Raw genomic sequence first — 25329 nt, forward strand, 5'->3', positions numbered from 1 at the left:
GTTAAACTGTGATTTAATTTAAATGGCTACTGACCTAGCTCCCCCCTACCTCAAACAAACCTGCAGATGTCTAATCAAAGCTAGTGAGCCATCAGTGACAAACCACAGCGAACACAGTGAGCGTGACAGACAGAAGGACTCTCAGCACCCACCACTCAGCCAGTCAGCCTTGCCTGAACCAGGGACAGATCATGAAGCCTTCAGCAGGCCTCACTGAGACACTGATAAATAACAGTATCTTCAATATGCTTATGCTTCCAAAATAATTGAAAGGAAAACCTCTCACGCTTTAGCCCATTCGTTTTTCAACTGTACAATTGCTTTATTAAATGTAAAAAGGATCAATCCATTTTCTTTAATTCACTGTTTGCGTATTAACAGTTTTGTGAGCACTCAAACAGATGAATGGAATAAGTACTCATTTGGGAGGGCAGATGCATGGAGGTAAAAAAGGTATCCTCTGACTTTTGCCTAATATACTACTATACAGGGATCTGCAAATTCCCTTCTGAAAACTCTAGTGTCTTCAGCCTTTTGACAATCTGGCAGATAAAGAACTCTTCCCTTCTCCCTCAAAACTGTGCTCCTTCCAGTAGTGTTACAGCTATTCAGAAGAAAACAAATATTACAGGAAAAAAAACATTACAGGAAGGTACTGTGGTTTTTTCTAAAAAGAAGAACAAATCCCAAAGGAAAAAAAATATGCCCCAAAGCACATTACACTCCAATACAACAGAAAACCAAATATTTGGCTGTGATTTTCTAAGGCAAATTACACTAAGAAAATCCAAAGTATTCCCTTCTTAACTGTAATGTAACTTTCTTTGCAAAATAAATTTTTAGTCTATAGTTATTTATTCATGTGCAGAGTGACAAAGTAACAAGTGTTGAGAAATATGTACTCCTGTTTTTCCATGCTGAAGACATGGCAAGTCTAGGTTAGCATAATTTTTCCTTTAAATTCTTTTTGTTATATTCTTAAAAAAGCAGGGAAAAGAGATAACATCTCTTATCAGTTCATTGTCAACAATTACAATTTATTGGTGAGACATAATTAAATTGGTAAATGAACCAACTACTTATTGTGGTTCTGAAATAGAGATTCAGTCACTTCTTTTTGTAGACTGACGAAGTTACTGACATTGCAATATAAGGCAAACTTGCACCAAAATACTTGCAGGAATGGGTTTATTACACATACTAACAATTTCATCGGGATTCTCTTTCTTCTCTCCATTATCCCGGGACTCTTCTTTGAGAGGTAACTTTGATTTTCTCTTCCGAATGCCTTTAGAATCATCTTCCCCATTGCATTCCATGCTGAGATTTTCCTCCTTTGGTTCTCTATTACAATAGTAACACAATGACACAAAGCTAATATTATTCCACTTCTAATATTCATAAATCAAGTAAAAAGCAAGTAAATCTGAAGGTCAAGTATTTGTGGGTCTCATGGTATTATACCAAATATATTCTTAGAAATCCTACTGAAAATTACATCTGTCAAAAGAATTAATCTGAAAGACACACAATAGCAACTGCAAAAAGAAAGCTGACAGCTTATGTTGAACAAGTTCTGCATGTTTTAAACAGTGTGTCTTTTCCCATGTATCATCAAATCTCCCGGAGAAGCAAACTGTGAAATGTTTAGGACTGTAGGGCAGTTTACAGAGAGGAAAGGAAAGGTAATTGTTAAGACTGACAAATCCAAGTGGAGAAAGCTGGTATGTGACTGTACAAATTGCTAAACAAGGAATCAGGACAGAAAACTTTGAAGCAATTAGCTAAAAATGAAGGAAAGTGCAGAAAATCACACATGTTAAAACCTGCCATAATGTAGCAATATGCAATAGAGAATGGACATACTAACACAAACATGTTTTTATGATGAGATGAACTGCATTAGCTGAAAAAAAAAAAAAGGAACTGAGACTCTACAGTATGCTCATGTTTTCACTCACTGTCATCTATAACACAGGTCTTGCACTTAATTATTATAGTTAACTTACCACCCCAACTATCTCTTTACTGATTAGCTTAATTCTGATGACTATGAAACAAGGTGGGAGTCTGACATTGATTCATGCATCTGATAGACTGTTTCACTGTTTGCATCTCACAGCAGAACATAGCACAACGAGCAAAAAAGACTGCCTTCAACATCAGTGTTAGACAAACCAAATGTTGTTAAGGCATTTACACAAAAAACAGTGAAAGAACATTTTAAACTAATGAAGACACCAAAACCAGCTACTTAATACCTCCCTTTGCCCACCACTTTTATATTATGTCAAATTCTTTGTTTCTATGCTTTATTATAGCACCTACTTGTTTTTTACTTGCTGGGCACATTTCTGGCTGCAAAATTTCCCTTCAGGAACAAATTCTTCTAAGGTACCATAGCGGTAACAGTTTTCACAGAAAACAAGTCCATCCACTTTTGCAGTTTCCTTCAACCTTGTGGGGATCCCTGTCTTTTCTGAAAAGGCTGCACAATGACAAAAGTTAACTTCACTTAGGGTAGAGGTGATACATTTCCAACCATCCTCTGCAGGCCATGCCAAGCAAACAGAAAAACGCCAGCCACACCACTCTTGTCAGAACGAAGAACTAGGAGTTAGTGTTTGTATGGAGTCCATATTACTGACAAGCAAGTTGGGTTTTCATATTGCAACATGAGAGAGGAATCCACTGATATGATTCTGTTACAGTGGCACACTGACACTGCTTCATGTGGCTACTCGTGGAAGGACTGCCGACAGTCATCACTGCTCAGAGTCCATGACCTCATCTCCTGCTGATGTGCCTCATTTTTGACCTATACTTGGGAAAAAATGGTTGGGGGGAGTTATCTTTCATTAGGTGAACTTATTTCTGAAAGCAAATCACTGACTACACTCTAGTCTCTTGTAGTACTAGCTATTGTTCAACCTGCCTGAGGCCTACCAGAAGTGAAAAATCACTAAACTTGTAACAAAGCAATCTTCAAATACTAAGTAACTCACTCATCCTAAGCTACAATTTCCTCACAACAGAAATGTAGCCTAGGAAAGGACGCAGTTTTTTTTTCCCTCACAAGCAGGTATGAAGCACTATGTCAAGTACTCCAGCTTCTAGAGCAGGTCATTGTCTTTGCACTTCCCCAAAAGACAAATTTCAATCACAAACTACTTATTTTGCTTAAGCACTTTACTGCCTTTGAAAGCAGAGTCAAATGAACACTTGAATACAGAATATCTCCCCTAGAAGAATATATAATATACGTGTTATATTTACACACCAGCATCATTAGTGGTTCAAAACAATTATTTCCTCTCACAACGGAAAATTTTAGCAATATTTTTATTTTTGGGGAGCGCTAAATTAATCAATGTAAGGTAGAAGCACAAATGCTTATTTGGTATACTTACATGTCCATAAACACACCTTAATTTAGTAGAAACACTGTTTTTTGTTAGGTTTGTAAGGGATGCAGTTGCCTGCTTTACCGTAGGTAACTGTGATCTCAGTCTGAGGAGAGAATCTGTTGTGCTACTACACTATCACAATGCTGCTACTCTCACTGCAGATCTGAAACTTGAATAACTATCACTGCCTTGGATACAGACCTACAGAACATATTTGCTGCGGTCTGAAGATTCAGACCTCACAGAGGGGGCCCAAACTACTTTCCCACTGGTGTAAATGATTCACCTATTCACAAAAGTCACGTGACAATTATGATTTAATGGTGAGGGAGTAGCAAAGGAAAGCTTTCACTTCACTTCTCACGCTTATAGTAATGATTATTAAACAAAAATTGTAAAGTCTGCTTTTCAAAGGACTTACAGAATGTGTATTTTAAAAGAAAATTGTTAAAATGCAGTATCAACAGGGGAAAAAAACTAGGTAGTTGTAAGTAATCGCAAAACCAATTGTGATATTTTCATTCATGCTGCTCCATAATTACTGGAGTTAGTGTAACAAGATTGCTATAATTTGATTATGTAAACCAACTTTCCTTGAACAGAACAGGTGTTTCCTTCACCAGTATTTTAAATCCAGGAAACACCTTATTTGGTAGACAGGTACTAAAATTATTAGAATTTTACCATTCAAGATAAAACACAAACTGTTACTACACGCTTTTAATACTGTAAAAAAGCACAGTCAGCAGCAGCAAGGCAACTGTGCAGATACACACTGCACATCTAACACTGACATACGTGGTAGCAGCTGAGCAGCAGCCAATATCATGTGAAGGCAGTTTGCAGTGCACAGTACTTTGGTCACAAATGAACTCTAGAAAGTCTGTGGGCAGTCTGGAGAACCAGTTCAACAAAAATTACCTCCAAAAAATTCTCAATAATTTAAAGAAATTTACTATTTTGCTAATTAAATAGAGGAAAAATATGGATTTTAAATTTAGAAAAAGTTACCACTAGGAGAAACTGTGGCTGTAATTGAACTTCAGATGTTTAACAGTGGAATTATTTCCTTTTAACTTAAAATGCGTTCACATGCCAAGAAACAGGTAACATCACCAGAGATACTCTGTCCATTAAAGCAAGTTGGTTTTTTTATTTGGAGGGGGAAAACTTTAAGAAAAGTTAATATATTAAAGAAAGTACGGTCTACCACAGAAAATGTTTACTGCCTCTTAACTGACCTTCTTGAGCAGTTGGAACCATCCAGGTTGTGGTAGCAGTTGCCTTTTTAACACTTTCCATTTCAGTTTCATCTGTAATCACTTCCAGGGCCCCAAATTCATTGACTCTAAACTGTAAGATAAAACAAATGGCATAGAGCACAGCAAAAATTTACCAAAAGTCTCTTGGAGTGTCTGCTTCCATTCACCAATATAGTTTTTACATGGTGTCCTCAACATATTGCCTATTTTCTATGTGTTTCTACTTATCCCCATGGAATCTGAAACAAGCCATTCTTGTTTCTTTCAAGCATAATGTAATTTCAGTACCTAAAAATATTTATTTGCAATAGATACTGATAGAGATGCCTCCACATACAGATAGATATCTATCTTACACACAAAAATCAAAAAATCGGCAACACAAATTCATGGGAACATCCCCTAACTGTATGCTTTTTATTGCCAGCAAAATGCACTTCAGACACTGAGTATTTTTTCTGAGGAAAAGGGAACTGAACATCACATACCGAATGCTTCAGAGCACAGAAATTTCAGCATCCTCCAAAAACACAGTACTTCTCCACTATAAACTGCACATAAACAAACATCTCAAGGCAGTTTACGAGCTGTTTAATTACATGCTGAATGTGATATTACTGTAAGTCGGAAGCAAGGCTCAACAATACCCCTCATGCTGTGCTTACACTGGAGCACCAGGAGTTATAAGCCATCCTGCTGCCAGAAGAAAAGTTTCTTCCCAATGTAGTAGTGATTACAGCACTACCACATGAAAATAACTTCAGCTTCCTAATCACTATGTGGTTTGCAGGCCCAGCTGGTTACATGGGTTCAACTCAAGGCAGTGTTTTGTCCCTGGTCCTTTGCTCTGAACAGCAAAGAGGTGTCTTTGCCACAGAACGGGTCTGTATCAGTAAGGTATTCTCACCAACAGTTTTCAACAGGGAAAATGATGTCTGAGAGTGGCTTTCAAAGCTCTGCAGCACACACTGAAAAGAATACTCCTTCAAGTCAGTGGCATGAAGCCTATTTTTCCCTGGTCAGGCAACTTTACCTTGGAGAAAATGAGAAGGGGAACAACTGCCTGGCTCAACACTGACCCTCTCCATGCCTGCAGAGGCTGTCGAATGAATCGCTCCCACTCACTTTGGACCCCACTATGGTACAGTACTGAAAATAAGCTGTTCTGGTTGAAAGCAAAGGTGAGCCCCATAATGTACATACCACAGTAGTGTGCTTTCACTAATACAGTCCTTCCAGCCTCAGCTTTTGCAAAGAGTCAACAGGTCCTAAGGAATGTGAACAGTTAAGAAATAAGAAGCTGAGGGAAGGGAGAGGAAGAAGAGGCCCTCACACAGTCATAGGACATCTGGAGCCAAGATTTTTATTTGTGATCAGCTATGCTCACAATAGGTATGAAAGCATGGACAAGCTGTTGACAAATCCATCTGGACTGAAAGACCATGAGTTCAACTTCAAAATGCGACCAAATGCAGTAAACACCACGTGCTCATACTCCAGTTTGTGTGCAGACATTCATGCCGTTTCACTCAAAGAAAAGCAGTAGAGTTACCATCCAGAAGAGGATCCTTGTGTCTTACAGCTGACTTACGCACCCCAGTCTTGCTCCTATTTTGGTTAAGCTCCTTTTTGCTATTGGTGCTTTGCTGCCTCTGCAACAGGTGGATGCCCTTCTGGCTTTGAAGGGCTGACTGATAGGCACCAAGCAACGGAAGACAGATGACTGCAGGGATGGCTGCTCCCAGCTACTCTTTCACTGGAGGATGTTAATGGTAGCAAGAGCCAAACCATTAAGGAAGAAGCTTTTCAACAGTTGGGCCACCACACTAAGTTGGTCTCAGTGATGGAGAGTAACAACTTGCTACTGCCTTAGCAGGTGGGAGGGCACAACAGTCCTACTGGGCCACTCATTGACCACTGTAACTCCCGGTTTTGCCTGCAGCCTCCCCTTTATCAGTCAGAAGCCTCCAGCCCCTGTTTGCATGCAAATTTGAATTCACATCTGCTTTTGCTCCCTACTTCCCCAGCTACAGTGTCAGCATTAAGGTGTACACCAAGCTTTTGGTGGCTAACCAGAACAATGCCTCAGACCTGGTAGTCATACTCCAGTTTTAGCTGGGGAGGAAAAAAACCTAACAACTCGTAATAAAGGTTAATTGCTTAAGAACGGGATAAACAGATGTACAAAGCAGCATGCTGCACAAAGCCATCATAGGATAAGAGCTGTCAGAGCAACACGTCAACTACTGTCTACTGTTGGAAGCATGTCAAAAAAAAAAAAAAATCTAGGCTAATGGTAGTTTATGTGCCTATGAAAAAATTCAACATACTTGTAAGTCTCTTCTACCTCAGAAGTAAGCAACAAAAAATCTAGAAGTAAAGGCTCTGTCATAATATTTCCTCCAAGCCAAAATACAGTAAGAACAGTTCTCCCATACACTTCCCTAGGTGTCTTGACAGTCTGCAATTTCATAGCAGGTGACATAGAGGGAAAGAAACAGTGTAATTGAGCTAACTTCTGAAGATGGATCCATAGCTTTCTGAGAAGTAAAAATTTGCTTTCAAATCACAAAACTCCTTAAGTAAATATATAAATTTGCATTGGAGGGATTTTCCTTAAATCTGCCTTCACTGCATCAAACAGTAAAATTCTCATTGACAGAAACAAAGTCAGACCATTACCAAGTACTTTATAAATAAATTCACAAAGAAGACTGACTTTTGTCACTTCGGTGTTTTAAAGAGAATAAATTATAAGGCTTGTTGGGTATGAATTTCATCCACTTGACTTTTGTCAAATGCCTGTCTGCAAATTTTACATAACCTCTTAAGATAATTCTCCGTCCCACTCAAGGGAGCCAACGGTCTTAAAAGATCAAAGAGCAAAAAAGAAGAAAAAGAAACCTCAACAGCTTTTCTGAGCAAATCCACAGTAAGATAAACAGGAATAAATATAACATTTGGATAGAAAATTTAACTTACGAAGTTTCACATACAGGTGAGCAACAAGGGCAAAAATACACATGTTCACATAATTGCCATTTGTTTAACACAAATATATTGTAACTGACTTGGCAGGACAAGTCCAACTGTTAGTGGCTAAGTATACAACACAGAACTTACTTAGCTGCCTTATCTGCAGTTTCCACAAGGATCAAAACCAGTAGCTTCCATTTAAACATCATTAAAAAGATTCCTTCCATTCAGACCTGAGATACATTTTCATACGTTCTCAGGAAACAATGCCCTGATATACTAAAACTTCAGCTTATATGACTGTTGATTTTATCTACCAGGAACATTTTATCTCCAGGAACATTTTAATATTCATTCAACAGATAACAAACACATTGAGGGAAGCCAAGGCTTAACAATCAAACACTATAAATACTTTCTGAACCAATTGTGTCTGTCCGCATACTAAGTTTTTCTACAGGGACCAAAATTACTATCAATAAACGTTTTCAAAAAAATAATTGCATGAAAATTTACACAGGACTGGAATATCTATCCTAAGTCACTAATATGAAGCCTTTGTCCACTGCAGGCAACACTATCACACAAAATATCCCAAAAAAGTTTCAGCTGTAATGGAGAAGTGGTCAGATTTTCTGTTACCAGTGTCTCTACTGCAAGTCCATTCCTACATTTCTTTCTTGAAAAAACACCTTTCATGTTTTACTTTCCATGTATTCATAGTCAGTTTATACCCATTTTTTCTTAAGCCAACATTACCCTATGGATTACACAGCTCTAGTACCCTAACACTTAATTACTTTCTCAGTATACGATAAAGCAAGGAATTATGTACCCCCTCAAACTTGATTTTACTAGCTAAGCACAAAGTTCTTCTGTTCTTATGAAAATGGTGCTCCATTTCTTCTTGTTCAGCCTGTCTTGTTCAGCCTGGGTTTGCCCACCATGTGCTATGCTGAACCACGGAAATCCGTTCTCCCAGTGAATATGACTAAGCAGAACACCAAAGGTGGACTGCTGCTGTCTCTCCTCTAGTGGCTTTAGAACATTTCTATTTCTAATGGAAGTTCTTTGCCTTATTATGCTGGCTGGAAGACGCTCTGTAGTTTCATGTCAGCGTAATTAAGTGTTAAAAGGGCTTTCAGTTATCTTTCTCTATATTTCATAAAAATACTCTTGAGTACTTGTCTCTATGTGGGATTAAAAAAAATTTAAAACAATGCAAAATGTCTATCATATTGCAGATTAATTCTCAAACTCAAACCTGTTGGGAACAAATATATACATCCCAGTTTTAAATTAAGTCCTCACTGTTGAATGTGTCTAACTCAGAGCAACAAAGACCAGACTATCAATGTTTGCTGTTACCTGTGCCCTCTTAAGAGTGTAGAACATCTCATCAGTTCCTACAGATTTCAAATCAGAATAAGAGTTGCTATCATTTTATAAAAGGTAAAATTATTATTTGGGAGAACAGACAAATACAAAGGAAGAAAAAGGACGAACAACTGAAATGCAAAGGACCAAAAAAGAAGAAAAAACCCACATATGTTAATGCACAGCTTTAAAATAAATTAGAAAAATTAGCCAACACTACCATCTACTGGGCAAGATAAAGACAAAGAGTTCATTGCAATAAGGACAATTGTTGCTGCATTCTGACATTAACTTCAGCAACAAAACATATCTTGACCCCACAACAGTGTAATCGTAGACTAGATTAGAAGAAACCTGCAAAATTTTTATTATCCAAAAAGTAAATTGCATGAATGTTCTTTATGCCTATGAAGTAGCTAAACTTAAAGTAGCAGAATTACAAAGCAATTTGTCCAGAGGACTGACACCTGAGACTCCAGCTATATAAGCCAAGAACTACACTCTGACCTCTGGTTAGCAAACAGTTATCATTCTTGATGTTAATCACCATTTAATCACAGTGGTTTCCGTGGGGCTGCTCAGATAAATCAGAGCTTTTCTAGCATTTTACAGTTTCTCCCCTCTTTAAAGCAAAGGAGTCAGCTACAGACATTGCATTGTCCAAACACATCCCACTAAACGTCAAACTACTTTTTATACATTACTTAAGTTGAATAAGTTATTAAATGCCAGAGCTTGTCGATTCAACCAGTCCCCTCTTCTCTTTGTGTGGATACAGTCTTTACATGCACAATCCCATACTATTTTCTCCACAGAACCCCTGCCCCAGGCAGGGGCTGGACAGCATTCAGAAAAATGAGGCAGTTGTTGGTATTTTTATACTTTCTTCAAGCAGTAAAGCCAATCTTATTTACTCTACATGGTTTGAAAGCAGAATGACTGTTTATTAAAAAAACAAACAAACAAACAAACAACAAAAAGAACATACCTAAAAAAGCTTTAGGCACTCTAGAAATCACTGTTACAATACAGTGCAAAGTAATTCCTGAAACAAAAATCTCTGTTCTCAGCCACTTACCAAAAAAAACCCCAAAATCAAAACCAACAAAAACAAACCTTTTCCTAGCTCTTTATCCCTCTGCTCCCATCTTATTTTAAAGCACTGGGTAAACATGTAACCCCTTACGCTTGCCTCGACACAAAATTTTTACTCTTTCAGGGATAGAGAAGATCAGGGAAATGTGTTCCTGCACCTGAGTATTCCCTTTCTTTAATGATGAGAAGGGATCCTGCCTGCACGTTACTACTCTGCAAGTATGGCAAAAGACAAACAACTCAAGTAGGATCCCAGGGTACCTAGGGCTCCCTAAAACATAATCAGCAGGGAATAAATTCCTCACCACAACCAATGGGCAGGGCCAGACCCACTCACTGGAATGATGTTGTCAGCAAGAAAGTCAAGCACTTCCACCAATATCAGATTGATTTTAAGATGCTTCAGTAACACTGTGATAAGCTAATCCTGAAGTAATGAAGGAGAGCAATTCCCAGATAGAAGGAAAGGTTTTTTCCTATCTGGGCAGGCACAAGCAGGAAGGGATTACTATTAAATTATATCCTTCCAAAAATAAAAATAATAGGAACATTCACTCATTTCTTCTGAACAGAAAGCTTAGGTATATCATCAGAAAATATATACCTCTAGCAAGAGAGACTGACATTTCCCCTGCAAACCACCAATACCTCAGTCTTGTCTGCAGCAATGTTTATCTATTTTATTCTTAGACACTCCTCAGGCTCTTCCAAACCCCCCCATCCCACTCCAAGTGCTCAAGAATTATCTCAGTACCAGAGGGCTTCTCAATGACTTCTCTGCACTGCAAACTCAGTCTGCCTTATTATCTCCACTTGAGTAGGAAACTGCAGCTAAACAGACTTTCTTAAGGTGACACATAAATCAGCAACAGAGCCAGAAGTCAAGGTCTGCCAAGATGACGCTTATTGATCCAGAAGTTGACCTACAAAGCAACCCTGGCTCTGAATTATGTTGGCCAGAATATTTCTACATACAAAACGCTGATATCTCATGGGGAACTCAAGCTAGCAACAAATAAGAAATGAATGGCTATCTGCCAAAATTTTGGCTCCAGTGAGTTGTTCAGCACTGCACAGGAAGGTTGTGGTAGAAGCAAGTGCAGTGCGAAGCTTTCTTATGTGGGATTTACCAGCACTAATCACAAAACTATCCCTTTTCCACCCCGAAACCCTCTGCCTAGTTATTTACATGTTTAACAGCATCTACAGCAAATGATCAGCAGATTTTGTGGTAAAATAACATGTGATAACTTAATGGAAGACTCTACCATGACTACACATGAGGAAACCCAATTAAAGATCTAAATGCAGCATTTCTTGGCTTTGGAATTTTAACAATTTTAATAGTGAAATTTCCTTTTTGGTCTTTCTTTTTTTAAATAAGGTAGACTCTTATGACAATGCAAAGTTTTAACCGAGAACATATGGTAATGAGGCACAGCGTGAGCTAATTAATTGCACTAGATTGCAACATAATAAATTCAATTTCATGTGGAAAAGACCAGGCCACTAGGTACATCTGCGGCAGCTCACACTTGGTCAGAGAAAGTCCTGTCTACTTTGCCTTCCGTTTTCTGCACTACTCCTTACCACCTTCCCTGAAGGGAATCTACCTTCTCTCTGAAACAGCACCTGCCCACTGTAGGCAGTGATTTAACTAGTTCCCGGTAGTCGATATTTCCTGTGGACACCCTCAAGGACTCTCCCTGAGAGAGAAACACTTTCCCAGACTCAAAGTACAGCACATGCCACTGTGTGAGAACAGAAACAGCTTTGCACTGAAAAAGCACTGCACTTACTTATCGCCTGAGACCCTACTGATATTTTCATAATGTGAGAAGAGAAATAAGTTGTTCTCATAATCATAATTATCTCAAGCAAGCTTCAACACAATTTCATAAAAGGCAGGTGGAAGGATGTACTTTACTGCCTTGAGTTGCTGCACCCCTGCACCGAGAAACACAGCACTCTGAATCACTGTCCTTTACAGCACAGCTGGAAACACCAAACACCACTGACCATTATTCCACCATTCATGTTCCACTATTATAGTTGGTTTCCTACAATATCTGCTGCCCAACTTTATTTACAGGCTAATTTCCCCATCATCAAATTTTAATTTTTTTTCTTTATGTTCAACCACAATTTGCAAGCTGCAAATAATGACCAAAATTCAGTCCAGGTAGTATATTACTGCTCACTTTCCAAACACAGCACTAGAAAACGCATTAAGAAGTACTTCATAAACTTCTGTCACTGCAGTAGGAAGTGACTGTAAATTATTACAGCTTTTTCAATTTAATGAGTACATTTAAATCTTGAAGCCATGGTGTTACTGTGTGCACTCAGCACAGAGATTTAAAAAAAAAAAAAGACAGAGAGAGAAAAGAGGAGTATTTCACATTTACATTCACACCATGCAGAGTAACTGGTTAGCACTGATGTTTTTCAGATGAGCATACATTACTTAGCCTGCCACATGAAGGCATTCTGTAAATTGTAAACTATTTTAAATTCTACTGGAATTCAAGTTTTCTGTTTTATTTAAACATCTTGAAAGAACTAATATACGGCGCTAACATTTTTGTTCTCAGTCTTCGGTCCATCATACTGCACAATTTTTAATTCTCCCTATTCCCTGTGTAATTTGAAATTGAAGCATTTTCTACAACTACTCACTATTTATCTCTCACACAGCATGCTCAAAGCAGTGTTCAAGAAGCATTAGCTATTTGCTGAAGATTTTTAACAAACTCTGTATGAGAATATATTCCTCCAACTACAAGTGACAAAACACTAACAATTAACACTGTGCAAAATCATGGAAGAACATTTTCAGCATTTTACCAATGCAGAAACAGATGCAGGCATAAGAGATAGCAGTATGGCTGAGAAGAGAGATTTGGTATCTGATTTGGCTCCCTTGTTTTGATTAGACTGGGAAGTGAGTGCCCCCTGGTGCAGGTTATCAGTGAAGTCTGGTAGGCATGAAACGGCCCCCAGGACTTCATAACAAAAAGAAATAATGCAAGTTTCTATTTCTGATTTAGCTGTTCTTCTGTATCATGATTTAGATTTAAGCAATGATAAGAAAATACTGAGAAAAGTTAATTTTAAATGTTTCAAGAAACATTTTACACTATTACAATAGGTTTTTACCGACTTCTATTTATTCAGGAACTTATATTCACAAAAATGAAGTGGTTCTTCAAAAGAATGGTTGTTCATATATACTTGCCTGATAATCTCAGGCTGGATACTAATATAGTACACAAGAAAAGAGATTTCTTAAAACATGCATATGTTAAAACAAGCATGAAACTTCACATGCAAGCAGTAAAGAGAAGCAAATGCCACAAGACTTACATGACTAAAAATAAGGACTTCAAGCAGGTAACTCCCCAAAAAAATGTCTATATTAAAAAGTAACATTTCAACATGGCATAGGTTTAACTTAAAACATCCTCTTAAGTTTACCAAATCTGAGTGTTCACAGACAATTTCCCCTAACATTTTAGGAAGAGAAAACACTAAATGTAAGAATTTGAGCAATACATTGTCTGCAATGAATAGTTCAGCTATTGTTTATTATTTGTTATAAAACTCCTCAGACGTTGTATTACCAAGCTGTCAAAATAGAATATTTGGATTTCTGTATTTTGCTATTACATGCTTTCACAGATTTTTCAACTGCATTTCAATGTAAATACATGGCAATGGTTTGATACCTTTAGTTTTAAGACTATTACAGGCTAGAACAAGTCTATTATGATTTTTGAAAGCTTACATGCAAGCTTACAAGAAGTTACTGCTATGTAAGGCCATTTACTTTAGGTTCAGGACAAAACAGTAAAATAATCTGTGATCAGGACAGTTCTGGTAAATCATCCACATAAACTCTGTTCTGAGAATTTCACAAAGAGCATAACATATCTTCCATGATCACATTTATAGTTTCAAGTGCTTAGTCACCCTTTTAGCCATCAATATTTAGAAGCAGTCCTGAAATATGAGTTGTCACAATTATCATAAAAGCTTAAAAATCCTTACTATTCTAACAGCTCAAATTATTTTGGTCTCTATGTAAACATCTAGTCTTTTACTGACTCTTAATGCTCTCTAGTCCAGCTACATCCTGAGGCTAATTTGGCATTGTTGGAAAACATTCTTGCTTCAGTCAGTCTTAAAGTGGTTCCATTTCAATTTCATCCAGTAACCCCTTGCTTCTGTATTTAAAAAAACACAAACAAAAAACCTCTGAACAATAACCCAAAGAGAAGGAGTTGCCTGGTCAATACTCTGTATCTTTCATTATTCTGAGTAGACTACTATTGCAGCTCTGACTGCGCCTTCCCTAATGCATGGATCAAAGAAAGAATCTCTAAAAATCAAATGCATGGTTGTTTCCAAATTAAAATAAATAAACAAATAAACAGAAGAGCAGCCTTAAAATTAAGCTCATGCTTTCCTGAACAGGACATCATTAAGAATCCTCTTATGTGGTTTCTTGAAGTTACCCTGAGCTACACTTCCCAGTCCCTTCCCTCACTTTACATGGGAACTTTCCCATTTCTCTACTAATTAATTACTCAACCTTTGCTTCTGTTTTGTTTCTTTTGACATAGGGTAACCACAACTGAACAAAGCACAAACCTGTGATTTATATGAGACTATTATACTTGCCTGCATTGTTCCCTTTTGTATTGCTCAAACATTTCAATATTATGGTTGCCTTTCACATAATGTTGCTTATTAAATTAGAAAGAAATTTGTAAGGCCTTGACATTTTTTTACAAAAATACAGCAGCGTTCAGGGATGTGGAGGTTGGTGATAGTCTTGGCTATCACTATAAGATAGTGAAGTCTGAAATTCTGAAAATAGTCAGCAAAACAAACACTGAAACAGCAGCACTGGACTTCAGAAGAGGCATATTTTGGTTTGTTCAGAGATCTGCTTGGTGGGGTCATACAGGAGACCACTTTAAAAGGTAAACAGGCCTAGGAAATTTGTCTCCCTCTCCAGGGACTTCACACCAGGAGAATGATGCGTGTCAATGTGCAAGAAGTTAAGCAAATGTGGATGAAGGTGAACACAAATGAACTAGGGACTCCTGACTTCAAAAGAAAAGGAAGGTAAGCAGAATGTGAAACAAGTAACTTTATACAGACAAGGTATATGATGATATTGCTGTAGTGTACAATAATGGAATGAGGAAATCCAAAGTTCAGCCAAAGAATAAACTAGCAAAACCAACAAAAAAGGCTTCTCTGTGTATACGGGCAGCAAAATCAAATCACCAAATTGAAGGGAATGGCTGATAAACTGATGGGCAGCTTTGCTGTTCAGATAGACCTCAACATGCTGAAGAAAGCTGGCTAACAAGATACCAGGAAGGTCTACCAAAGCAGACACAAGGCCTTTGCACCTGGAAGAGAGCATCTGAATGCACTCCTACAGCCCAGAGGCTGACTATCTGAGAGCAGCTCTGCAGAAAATCTACAAGTTGAACATGAGTCAGCAATGTGCCCTGGTAGCAAAAGTGGCCACGAACACCCAAGGCTGCCTGAGCAAGAGGGCAGCCAGCAGAACGAGGGAACAGATTATTCCTCCCTGTTTAACACTGATGAGACCATATGCAGGCTACTGCATCCAGTACAAGAAAGGCACTGACATACTGGAGCAAGTCCACCAAAACAAGCAGGGACTGTGGCAGGTGACATGCAAGGAAAAGCTGAGTGAAGCCATTTGTTTAGTCTTAAGAAGACAAGGAGAGATTTTACTGCTGTTTTCCAGTAGTTAATGAGAGGTTATAGAGGAGATAGAGCCAGGTTCTTCTCAGATGCACACAGTAAAAGGACAAGAGGGAAGAGGCACAGGCTACAAAAGTGGAAATTCCAACAAAGTATTCATAAAAGGAAAAAATTACTATAAGTATATAAAAATGCCCAGAGAGATTGCAGTATCAAACTCTGGAGATAACCAAATTCTGAGCAACCTGATCTAACTCGCCCTGAGGTGACCCTGAGGTCTGGGTTACCTAGTCTGGGTGGTGTCCTGAAGTCCCCTGCAAAGAAAATTATTCCGTGAATTTATTCTATTGTTCTGTGATTAAAAAAAAACTCAAATGAACACAAAACCAAACACACAAAAAACCAAACAAAAGCAACTTACGAAACACCTACACAAAAACACATTTGCAACATGTCTGTCCTGAATTTCAAACATTTTTTGACTCTTCACTTCAACAATAGAAATCCTATCAGGCACCAAAAGATATAAAGTTCTTTTAAATACCACGTTTTCTTGTGAGATTCCTTTTAAAAAATAAACTATGAGAAAGCCTCATCAGTGTTAGTCTAAATGGAACGATATGAAAATATTGATTTTAATCAACAGGAAATAGGTGCAAGACAGTCTCTAATATCAAAATCAGAAACACAGCAAAGGACACCTTCTGAGGACACAGTAAGAAGTAAGAGATAAATAAAAAAATCTGAAAACAAAACAAAATTGTTATAATTTACTTCAAACACCACCAGTGTGAAAAATATAATTAAAAGTACTCTTCCAATACAATTCAAATTTCTAAACTGTACCAAGCTCAGAAGCACTTACTTAATTCATTTTTTCTAGGCACCCACATGACAAAAGCACAGCAAAAATAAACTATTTTTAGAAATAAAAAGAACTAAGAATTGAGACCATGAGAGTCAATGACAGTATGAAGATTCTTAGTGATACAGTAATATAATGATTTAAGTAGACTAAATTTTCACACTTCTGAGATTTCTTTGGGATTTTGTGCACTTGATTACTTCTGTCTACATAGTGAGGCAGTGCTAATTTATGCCTTCCTACGGGGATGTCGGCTGTCTGTGCCAGCACCATAAACTGAATCAAGGAACTCCAGAGCTAAAACGTAAGTCTCTTAACTCAGAACTGCAGGTTCATGTTTTATTCATAAAAGCAGATACCTACACACCAGCTTTTGAAATGCATTCTTTTGTCATTTAACATTTTTATTTTGCTTAAGAAAAAAAAATAAATCACAGATCTTACCTTTAGGTCACTTCCTGGTAAAGTACCTATGCCATCCTTCCAGTCCATTGCACTAAATACATCAAACTCTTGACCATTTCCACTAGAGGCAGATTCATTCATGATGCATGTACTAAAAAAAAATAAAAATAAAAAAATAAAAAAATAATTTGAAAATTCTGTACATGGTTTAATGCTTATATCACCAGATTTCTTCCAACTCATTTCACAGATTAGTATCCAATGCTTCGTTCTGCACACTGGTAATGTGGACAAGAGATGACAAGGGTGATAATATACACTGATATAATAAAAGCAAGGGAAAATCTTTTAAAAACTTTGAAAATAATACCTGTTTCACACACTAGGAGGCAATGAGGCTGTATTGGAGAGGAAAGAAAAATTTCAACCTGCAAGTAAATTGACATGAAGAAAACATACTTCAAGTACACCTAAGAAAAACATCTGTTCTGGGAAAGGCAAGACATGAGTGCATGCCTATAATAAATAAATTAAGGACTGATTAACAGAACCACATTTCCTTAATACTGGATAACATGCTGACGTGAATGCTTTACTCAACTTCAAATGAGAATCTCAAAATGAATTTGAAACTGTCATTTTCCCTGTCTGACTCAGGGCACTCAAATATTCTTTATCTGTTTCCCTACAGTTTCACTAGACTTCAAATTTCATTTGTAAAAATCTATTTTCACATAGGAAAGCACATATACACCAGAAAAAACTACTGTTTTGCAAGACTTGATCCTACTGGATCCCTCTGTTTCGGAAAAGTGAAGGGAGAGAAAATAAATATTGTGTTCAGAAATAGTGGATCTGGACATCCCCTTCTGTGGTAAAATATCTGCACAAGCAACAGAAGTATGCCACACTTGTCTCTGACTCCTGGCTTTGGTCAACTGCTTGTCACTGCCACAAAGATGGCACCAGTGGCACTGAATTGCAGGTGTTTCTAGCAGCCAGTTGTGACTACCACCAGCTTTTCCTTTCCACTTCTCACAAACCCAGCAATCTTTAAATCTGTGGCCTGGCACCTGATTTACCATTTGTTCAATGTAGAATCTGACTCATTAATTTTGTTTCTGAAGAACTTCTGCACTACGCCTAGCAGATGAAATAATTTGCAGCAAAATTAGCTCTGTCATTGGTTTGTGAACTATTAGCCAAAGCCTGTCCCTTTTGAAATTTACACTTTCCGAACTTTTTGAAATTTAAACTTTCTGAACTTTCAAATAGATAATGAGCTTCCTCAGTGCTTAACATTGTTTTCTAAAATCTAGTTTCTAACGTAGGTCCCACTGCCCAAATCTACAAATATCTATTAATGCTCTCTGAATATCCTGAATTTTCACCCCCCTCCAAAAAAAGAAAAAGAAAAAATGGTATTTGATCACTCACAGATAACAGAAAAAGATGCAAACCAAGCAGAAGTAAACTCAGGTCGTCTAGAAGATTTTAATGAAAGTTAGAACAGAAAAATGCTTAGTTAACTTTGTTACATGAAAAACAATTGAATTTACATTGTATTTATCAGAAAAATTGTACCAATCACTGTAACACCACCACTACAGACAGATACTACTCTGGTTTTGGGTATACAGTGTGAACTCCCTTGTATTTCTCCTTGGTTTCCTCCTCATTTCTAGCAGAATTCTTCAAAATCCTGAGCAACACCTTACTCCATGGGTACTTTTGTTACACTACAGTAACTACACAATATCAACAAGCGGAGCTGGACCTCAGTCAGTATCCACTGCTAAGAGTGAAAGCTTCTGCATTCCTCTTCATTTCATATGACAGGCAGGGTTCACAGAAGGCTCTTTGAGAAAACTTCATGTATTTCATATGACAAGCTTTAAGTAGGAAGAACCACATGATTCAATGTGTCTTCTCCACCTTTCAGTAATTCTCTATGAGAAAACCATACCGTCAAGGCACAAAATTTTAAAAAACTTCAATAAATCTAAACAAATTCAGTGCAAACTGATAAATTCCCCAAAGCCATAGATCTCATCTTTTAAAATCACTCCCATAACAAAATCTACCATCCTACCTCAGGGCAGTTCCTGCAATAAAACTTGGGATCTCTGCTTGATCTGAGAGCACAGTACACTGCAGAGCTCCAGCCTATCAAGCACTGCAGCAGACCAACTCAAGCAGGCTTCCACCAAACTGAACCACAGGGAGATGGCAGAGGTGCAGGCCTTCCCTCGAGAACACAAGACCCAAGTCGCTAAGGAGTAGCTGAAAAATTGGATCTCTCCAGACACCAGTGAAGTTTTAAGGACATGATACATGCTGGTTTAAGAATGTTGGTATAACAAGCTTCCCAAGATTAGCCTGGATAAGCAAACACAAAGTTGTGTTCTGTATTAACTGAAGTAATCTTAAATTATTGTCCTGTTTAGAGGACACTTCACTCAACCCTCCTGTGTTTACTGACTACAGAAAACATGTTGTAATGAGTTCAGCAGAAGGCATGACAGAAGACAGGAAAAGACTCGAGAAGCTGCGTGGAAATGTTTCCTCACAGCAGCCGCTGTACCATGCAGCAAGGAGCACAAGACAGGACAGCTGCTCCATCAGATGCTGACATCTCTGACTGTGCCACTCTAGTTATTGACATGAAAATTACATGGGGGAAAAAAACCTCAGAGCCTAGCCTACTTAAGCAGGGTGTAAACCATGAAAGTAAATAAAAAATTGGTAACAGAAATGTTCAGGGCATATTTGTCTCAAAAAAACATACAAATTCTAACTTAATTACACCTAAGAAACTTTGCTTGGGTAACAAACAGCAATAATGATACAATTTTTTATAAGGTATTAATTATTGCTTTCCTTTTAAAATTTACTCAAAGGCATAATCTGTATTTTTCACATTCTGCAGCCTTCAGAAGTGTTCTTGGTGGGGATGAAAAGGTCACAGGGCAGTGCAGACAGAAATTAACTTACTAAAAGGAAATACTTTTAACAAAATATCTGTTTCCAGGTTTCCTGAGTTTAAACAGATAAAAGATACAGCCATATTCCTCTACTAATGATAATGAGGAAGGAGATACAGACCAATAAAATTGTTATGGCAATGAGGTATTAAAAAAGGATGAAATCATTGCAACATACACATCTAAATCTCAGTACAAAGAAGACTAAAGAATGTCTTATCTACTCATTTTAATTTTTGTTTTTAAAGCTCTGATGCAGTTCTTTGAATTAGTATAGCTCCTTCCATAATGATTTCATCTGCTATCATTTCTGTTGTTGCACTGCCAAAAAAGTAGTAAAAATGCTACATGAATATGGGGCAAAGTAACTACAATACTGTCCTTATGCCTGTCACTGCCATCTGATGTGATGGAAAGGACATAACAGGAAGAACTTGGAACAGTCGTTATCCAAAAGCATCTCCAAAATCCATTATTAGGGATATAACTATCTAAATCTTCACAGCCACAAGAGAAGTGTGCTGTATGTTAGTGTTTCAACATGTTGTTTTAGACTTATGTAATAAATTCATTTAAATAAACAAGCATATAAAATAAGATTAGACATATCTTTTGAAAAACCTTCATTTTTAGCAAGTGGTTCAACAATAAATGAGTACTCACAGAAAAAATACTTATTGAGAGTAACAGCACTAAAAATGAGATAGTTTCATCAGGTGAAAGACTCTCTAAAGATATAAAGCAAAGAAACAGGATAGAATATGCCAATTAAACTTACAAGTAGTTTTTGAAATAATTATAGGGTTATGTACTGAATACACAGCAAGTAGTAATAGGACTCTTTCTTCCAGTCAGTGCTTTGGAAAAAACTACCTGACAGCTGTCCAAACTTTTAAAATCTAAGATGCCAACTGTGATATGTCCATACAATTTCTAACCAGCAGGGTCAACTCAATACCAGTCACTGGGCAGCAGAGAGAGATTTCAGCAGTAAAGCCACCAGTCATCTGGTTATGCCAGATTAGCATAACCTGTCTGCAATGATTTGCCTTTTCTTTTTATGCATCCCTGTGTATTTTTATTTCTACTATCAAGGATTTCTGCAGCTACCATGACAGGAGAGCCTAGCAGGTTTGCCCCATACTGATCATCTCCCCAGCTGACAGTTCCTGCGAGAAGCAAAACTGGGCATGTAGAGCCAGGGGAGGTCTCAGCAAATGACACCAAGAGTGAGGTCCAAGGGAAAAAGAAGTCCCAAGGGAGGCGATGTCCTTATGGAGTTGAGCCATGGGTCCTCTTCCCCACAGTGCTGGGTGACACCAGCACTGATGAGTGCTCAGAAGCCAAGGTAACAGATGGGGTTTTTTGTCCTAATATTGTATTCAGTTATTTTGGACATCTCCAAGGCTGCCTGGTGTAGCACCCATGAGCTGAAAAGGATCTGCAGGGAACAACTCAGTGTACCAGAGCTGCAAATACACCAACTTCTAGACAACCGGGGACAAGTGGATACTCAGCTTAGCTTTATTTAACATGTAAGAATGTGAATACTACCAGCACTGACTTGTTACACTGCCGAAGCCACATGAAGCAGAATTACCCCTTGCAGTGTAAGCTCCCTCTATTTGCCGACAGTAGTAAGCTCGCTTCATAATGACAGCAAAAGCAAAGCCAATCGACTGTAAACCCACCGGGGGCGAGCCCTGCTTTTCGCTTCGCAATCCCCTCTTTGAGCTGGGCACACTCCATGCTTGCCTCTTTCTCACCCTTCATATTTTTGCACCACATTCTTCACTTAAAGAAAAACAACCACAACAGGAACAGTCAGGAAATGGTAAAATTCTTTGATGCTACCCACCACATTTTAATACGTGCTTTTTCTTGTATCTGTTTAAAGGTGCAATTATTTTAATGCTTCATTAAAAGAAGTATTTGCAGATTCCACATTTTCCTCAAAATCTCATTTTTCATTGCTTAGGAACTACTTTACTAGTCCTGCCATGTTTCTATTCTGCATGTTGAAAAGCTGTTTGAGTAAATTTCACTACTTTGCCTGTTGTTCATGAAGTTTATTACAAGTAAGCTATTTTAAAGATAAGATACATAGCTTTTTTATGAATTCACAAAGGGACCCCAGCTTAAAATTCTTTGCCATTCTTAACACTTGGAACAGAAAATGGACCAGAGTTCCTACTGATGTCTCTGTAGCATTATTTCCTCTTATTTTATCTGTTGTTACATTTCTGACTGTTAGATTCTCCAGGGGTACCGCATGTGCTTGCTCCTGGTTCCCAATACTTTGGTTTTCAACCTTTTTCCCCTCAAAGAAAGAATCTGGCCACAAATGCATTACAAAATGCTGTGCTAAGGGAGGTTCTTGCTGTCTTCACTCGAGTCTAGTCTCTGTCAGCAAGCTAACATGGTACTGCTGTACCATTGCTAGAGACCAGGTAATAGTTACAGCCTTCCTCTACTACTTCATTTGCAAATATCCACAAAACACTATAACAACAATAGTTACCCAACAGGAAAGCTATCCCATCACCTAATGAAACTTACCAGTCATAACCTTTTCTTGTTTATTAACAGCCTGTACCTCACACCAAATAAGTATTTCCTCTGCAACCATTACTCCTTTATTTCTGTTACTGTCTGTGCAGGCCTGAGTCAAGATTTATTATCTGAGTAGATTAAGAGTTGCATACAACAACTCTGAAATGTTTTGTCTTAAATTCTCTTAATTGCCTGAACTAGGTACAGAAAGTTACCGAACACTTCTGCCTTTATTTGTGCCTACTTCCTTCCCCTGTGGAAACACCTTCTTGAGAAGAACTGTGATACACGGAATCTTCACACCAAGTATCACCTGACCTATTTCAAATTGTTAATTTCTACCCCAAGTTAATTCAATACACATCTGAATGTCCCTTTTGTCTGAGTCGTACCCTCCTCTTCTTCTTTATCTGACAGTTCTTACCAGCTTCCATGAGCTCTGCTGTTCTTAAACAATTAATTCACCTTCTCTAGCTCCTAAATACAATTCTGCATGTATAGACTTTCCCTTCTCTCCAATTCATAAAGAGCTGGTATCTCCCACTGTAATGAGCAGTCCTACTACTGGAGCACTAACAAGCTATGACTACACACATGCTATCACTTTCTTCAGTAAGGCTCATGCCAGCTCATCACTGACTCCTCACACCATCACTCACAACCTACCATCACACTTAACAGCAGTATTAAAAAACATAGACAGTAAATTGAACAGCCCATAAAAAAATCAACCATCTCTCTTCACAGAATAGGTGACGCGAAATAAAACTCAACAAGTCAGAAGAAAAAGAGTCATCACAATCATTTTCTAAAGTTATTGAAACTTAAAAGCAACACTCTAGCTAAATTCATTAATCTGAGAGTGAAACATACACCACAATAGCAAACAAACTCCAAGTTCACTGCAATTGCCCAGCTGACAACAAACACCATCCAAGACCATTGCTTCAGCCACCTTTACTAGAGCACCATTCACAAGAAGACCAACTCGACCATAGCCAAAGTTGCTGAAATAACACCAAGAAAAAATGTACACCTGGCACGGCCCGGATTAAAGTGGAAAGCTTTACTGCCTTCAGCCACTACTTTCAGGGAGTTTCTCTCTTACAGATATTCATCATATAAACTTCTGGGAACATGATAACTTCCTTGGTAAAAAGCACCAGTTTCCTAAACAGCTTTAAAATTTGCATTAAGAAAACTATGTTACAATCCTGAACATAGACTACTTCCTAAAATTGCACATGCTGAACTTTTTGTATCATGAGCTTTATGCTCACCACCACCTGATTTTTAGCACCGACGACTTAGCATCCATTCATGAGTAGAAACAGCAAAAATGATCAGTCAAATGCCACTCAGCTACACGGAGGAAATTAGAAAGAAAACAGAACAAAACTGACAACGTAACTCATGCTGCCTTTCGCTGTGAAGCTTACACGCCACGCTGCTAAGCACAGGTAATTAAAAGACCTAGAAGAGGCCACGACCCTCACCCCCCCCCCCCCGGGGAGACTGCCGCATCTCCGGGGGCTTCCTTTCCAAGAAGCGTTATTCAAACCTAAAAACCCTGACGGCTCAAGCCGCGCTCTCGAGTGGGACAAGTGGCACAGCCGCGGGGCGCGCCCCCCGCCGCTCCCCACGCAGGCCGTGCCCGCGGGCGGCAGGAGCGGTGGGAGCGGCGGGAGCGGCGGGCTCCGTTAGCGGCCGCCCCGGAGCCGCCCGGCCCGCCCGCTCTCCCGCCCGCCCGGCCGGCGGAGCGGCGCGGCCGCCAGAACGCTGCGGCGAGGCCCGGCGGGCGCGGCCGCCGCTCCCCGGCGCCGGCAGCCCGCGGCCTACCAGCAGAGGTCCCTCCTTGGCCAGTTTTGCGGCGTGTTTTTGCTGCACTTGAAACTTTCTGGAGAAAACCGGGGCTCAGGTCCGCGTCTTCTCCAGGCTCGGGCAGAACCGCCGAGACAAAAGCGCCCGCCCGGCTCCTCGGGAGCAGCGCTCGGGGAGAGCGGTTCTCGAGTCGCTCCGTTTCCCTCCAGAATTTGCCTTTTTTCCTTCGCCCCCGCCCCGGGCAATTAAACGGAGCGGGGGAAGAGTGCCCCCCTGCCCCGGCGTGGGGGCGGCGGTGGGGGCGAGCGCGGTGCGGGCGGGGGTGGGAGAGGAACTGGGTGTTAAGTGTTCCTGAGGAAGTTGCACAACGAGAGAGGGACTCTGCTTGTTTACCGGGTCTTTCGCTTTTTTTTTTCTTCCCACCACCCCCCCCCCTCCACCGACTGGGATCCGGGAAAAGGAGGTTGCCTCCGAGTGGAAAGAAAAAAAAAAAATTAAAAAATGTTACCTTCTCCTCCCTCCTCCCCTCCCCCCGCGCGGAGGAGAAGGAGGAGAAAGAGGGGGGCGAGCTCTTTTTTTTTCTAAGGGACTGCTGGGGGCTCGCTCCCTGGCCGCTCGCAGCCGATCTCCGGGCATCCCTCGGCGGAGAAGTCTCCCCTTCCCGCGGGAGGGGCCGGCACACGCCGCCTCCCCGGAGGGCTCGCCCCCGCCCGGCCCCGCAGCCGCCAGCGCCCGGCCCCGCGCTGCAACTTTTTCTCTCACGCTCTCGCGTGCGCCCGCTCCGACGGAGAGGGGGAAAAAACATGGGGGTGGGGAGCGGGCGCCGCTGCGGC

The 25329-nt window shown here is 39.4% G+C and overlaps 1 protein-coding gene across 7 annotated transcripts in view; it reads right to left on the reverse strand.

Annotated features, from left to right (window-relative positions):
- The window catches only part of L3MBTL3 (L3MBTL histone methyl-lysine binding protein 3), a 78218-nt gene that overhangs the window by 50858 nt on the left and 2031 nt on the right, over positions 1 to 25329 (reverse strand). For 4 of the 7 annotated variants that reach the window (XM_051792331.1, XM_051792332.1, XM_051792335.1 and 1 more), the window contains exons 2-5: positions 17178 to 17289; positions 4649 to 4760; positions 2329 to 2488; positions 1206 to 1344 (exon numbers count right to left, since the gene is read on the reverse strand). In XM_051792331.1, the coding sequence (XP_051648291.1) occupies positions 1206 to 1344; positions 2329 to 2488; positions 4649 to 4760; positions 17178 to 17289 (523 nt within the window). Of the gene's footprint in view, positions 1 to 1205; positions 1345 to 2328; positions 2489 to 4648; positions 4761 to 17177; positions 17290 to 25004; positions 25223 to 25329 lie in introns of those variants that run through there. The other 3 variants (XM_051792330.1, XM_051792333.1, XM_051792334.1) reach the window with 3 other exon arrangements.

This window comes from Manacus candei, unplaced genomic scaffold, assembly GCF_025592945.1.
Source record: "Manacus candei isolate 608988 ecotype Guabito, Panama unplaced genomic scaffold, ASM2559294v1 h1tg000034l, whole genome shotgun sequence".
Lineage (NCBI taxonomy): Eukaryota > Metazoa > Chordata > Aves > Passeriformes > Pipridae > Manacus > Manacus candei.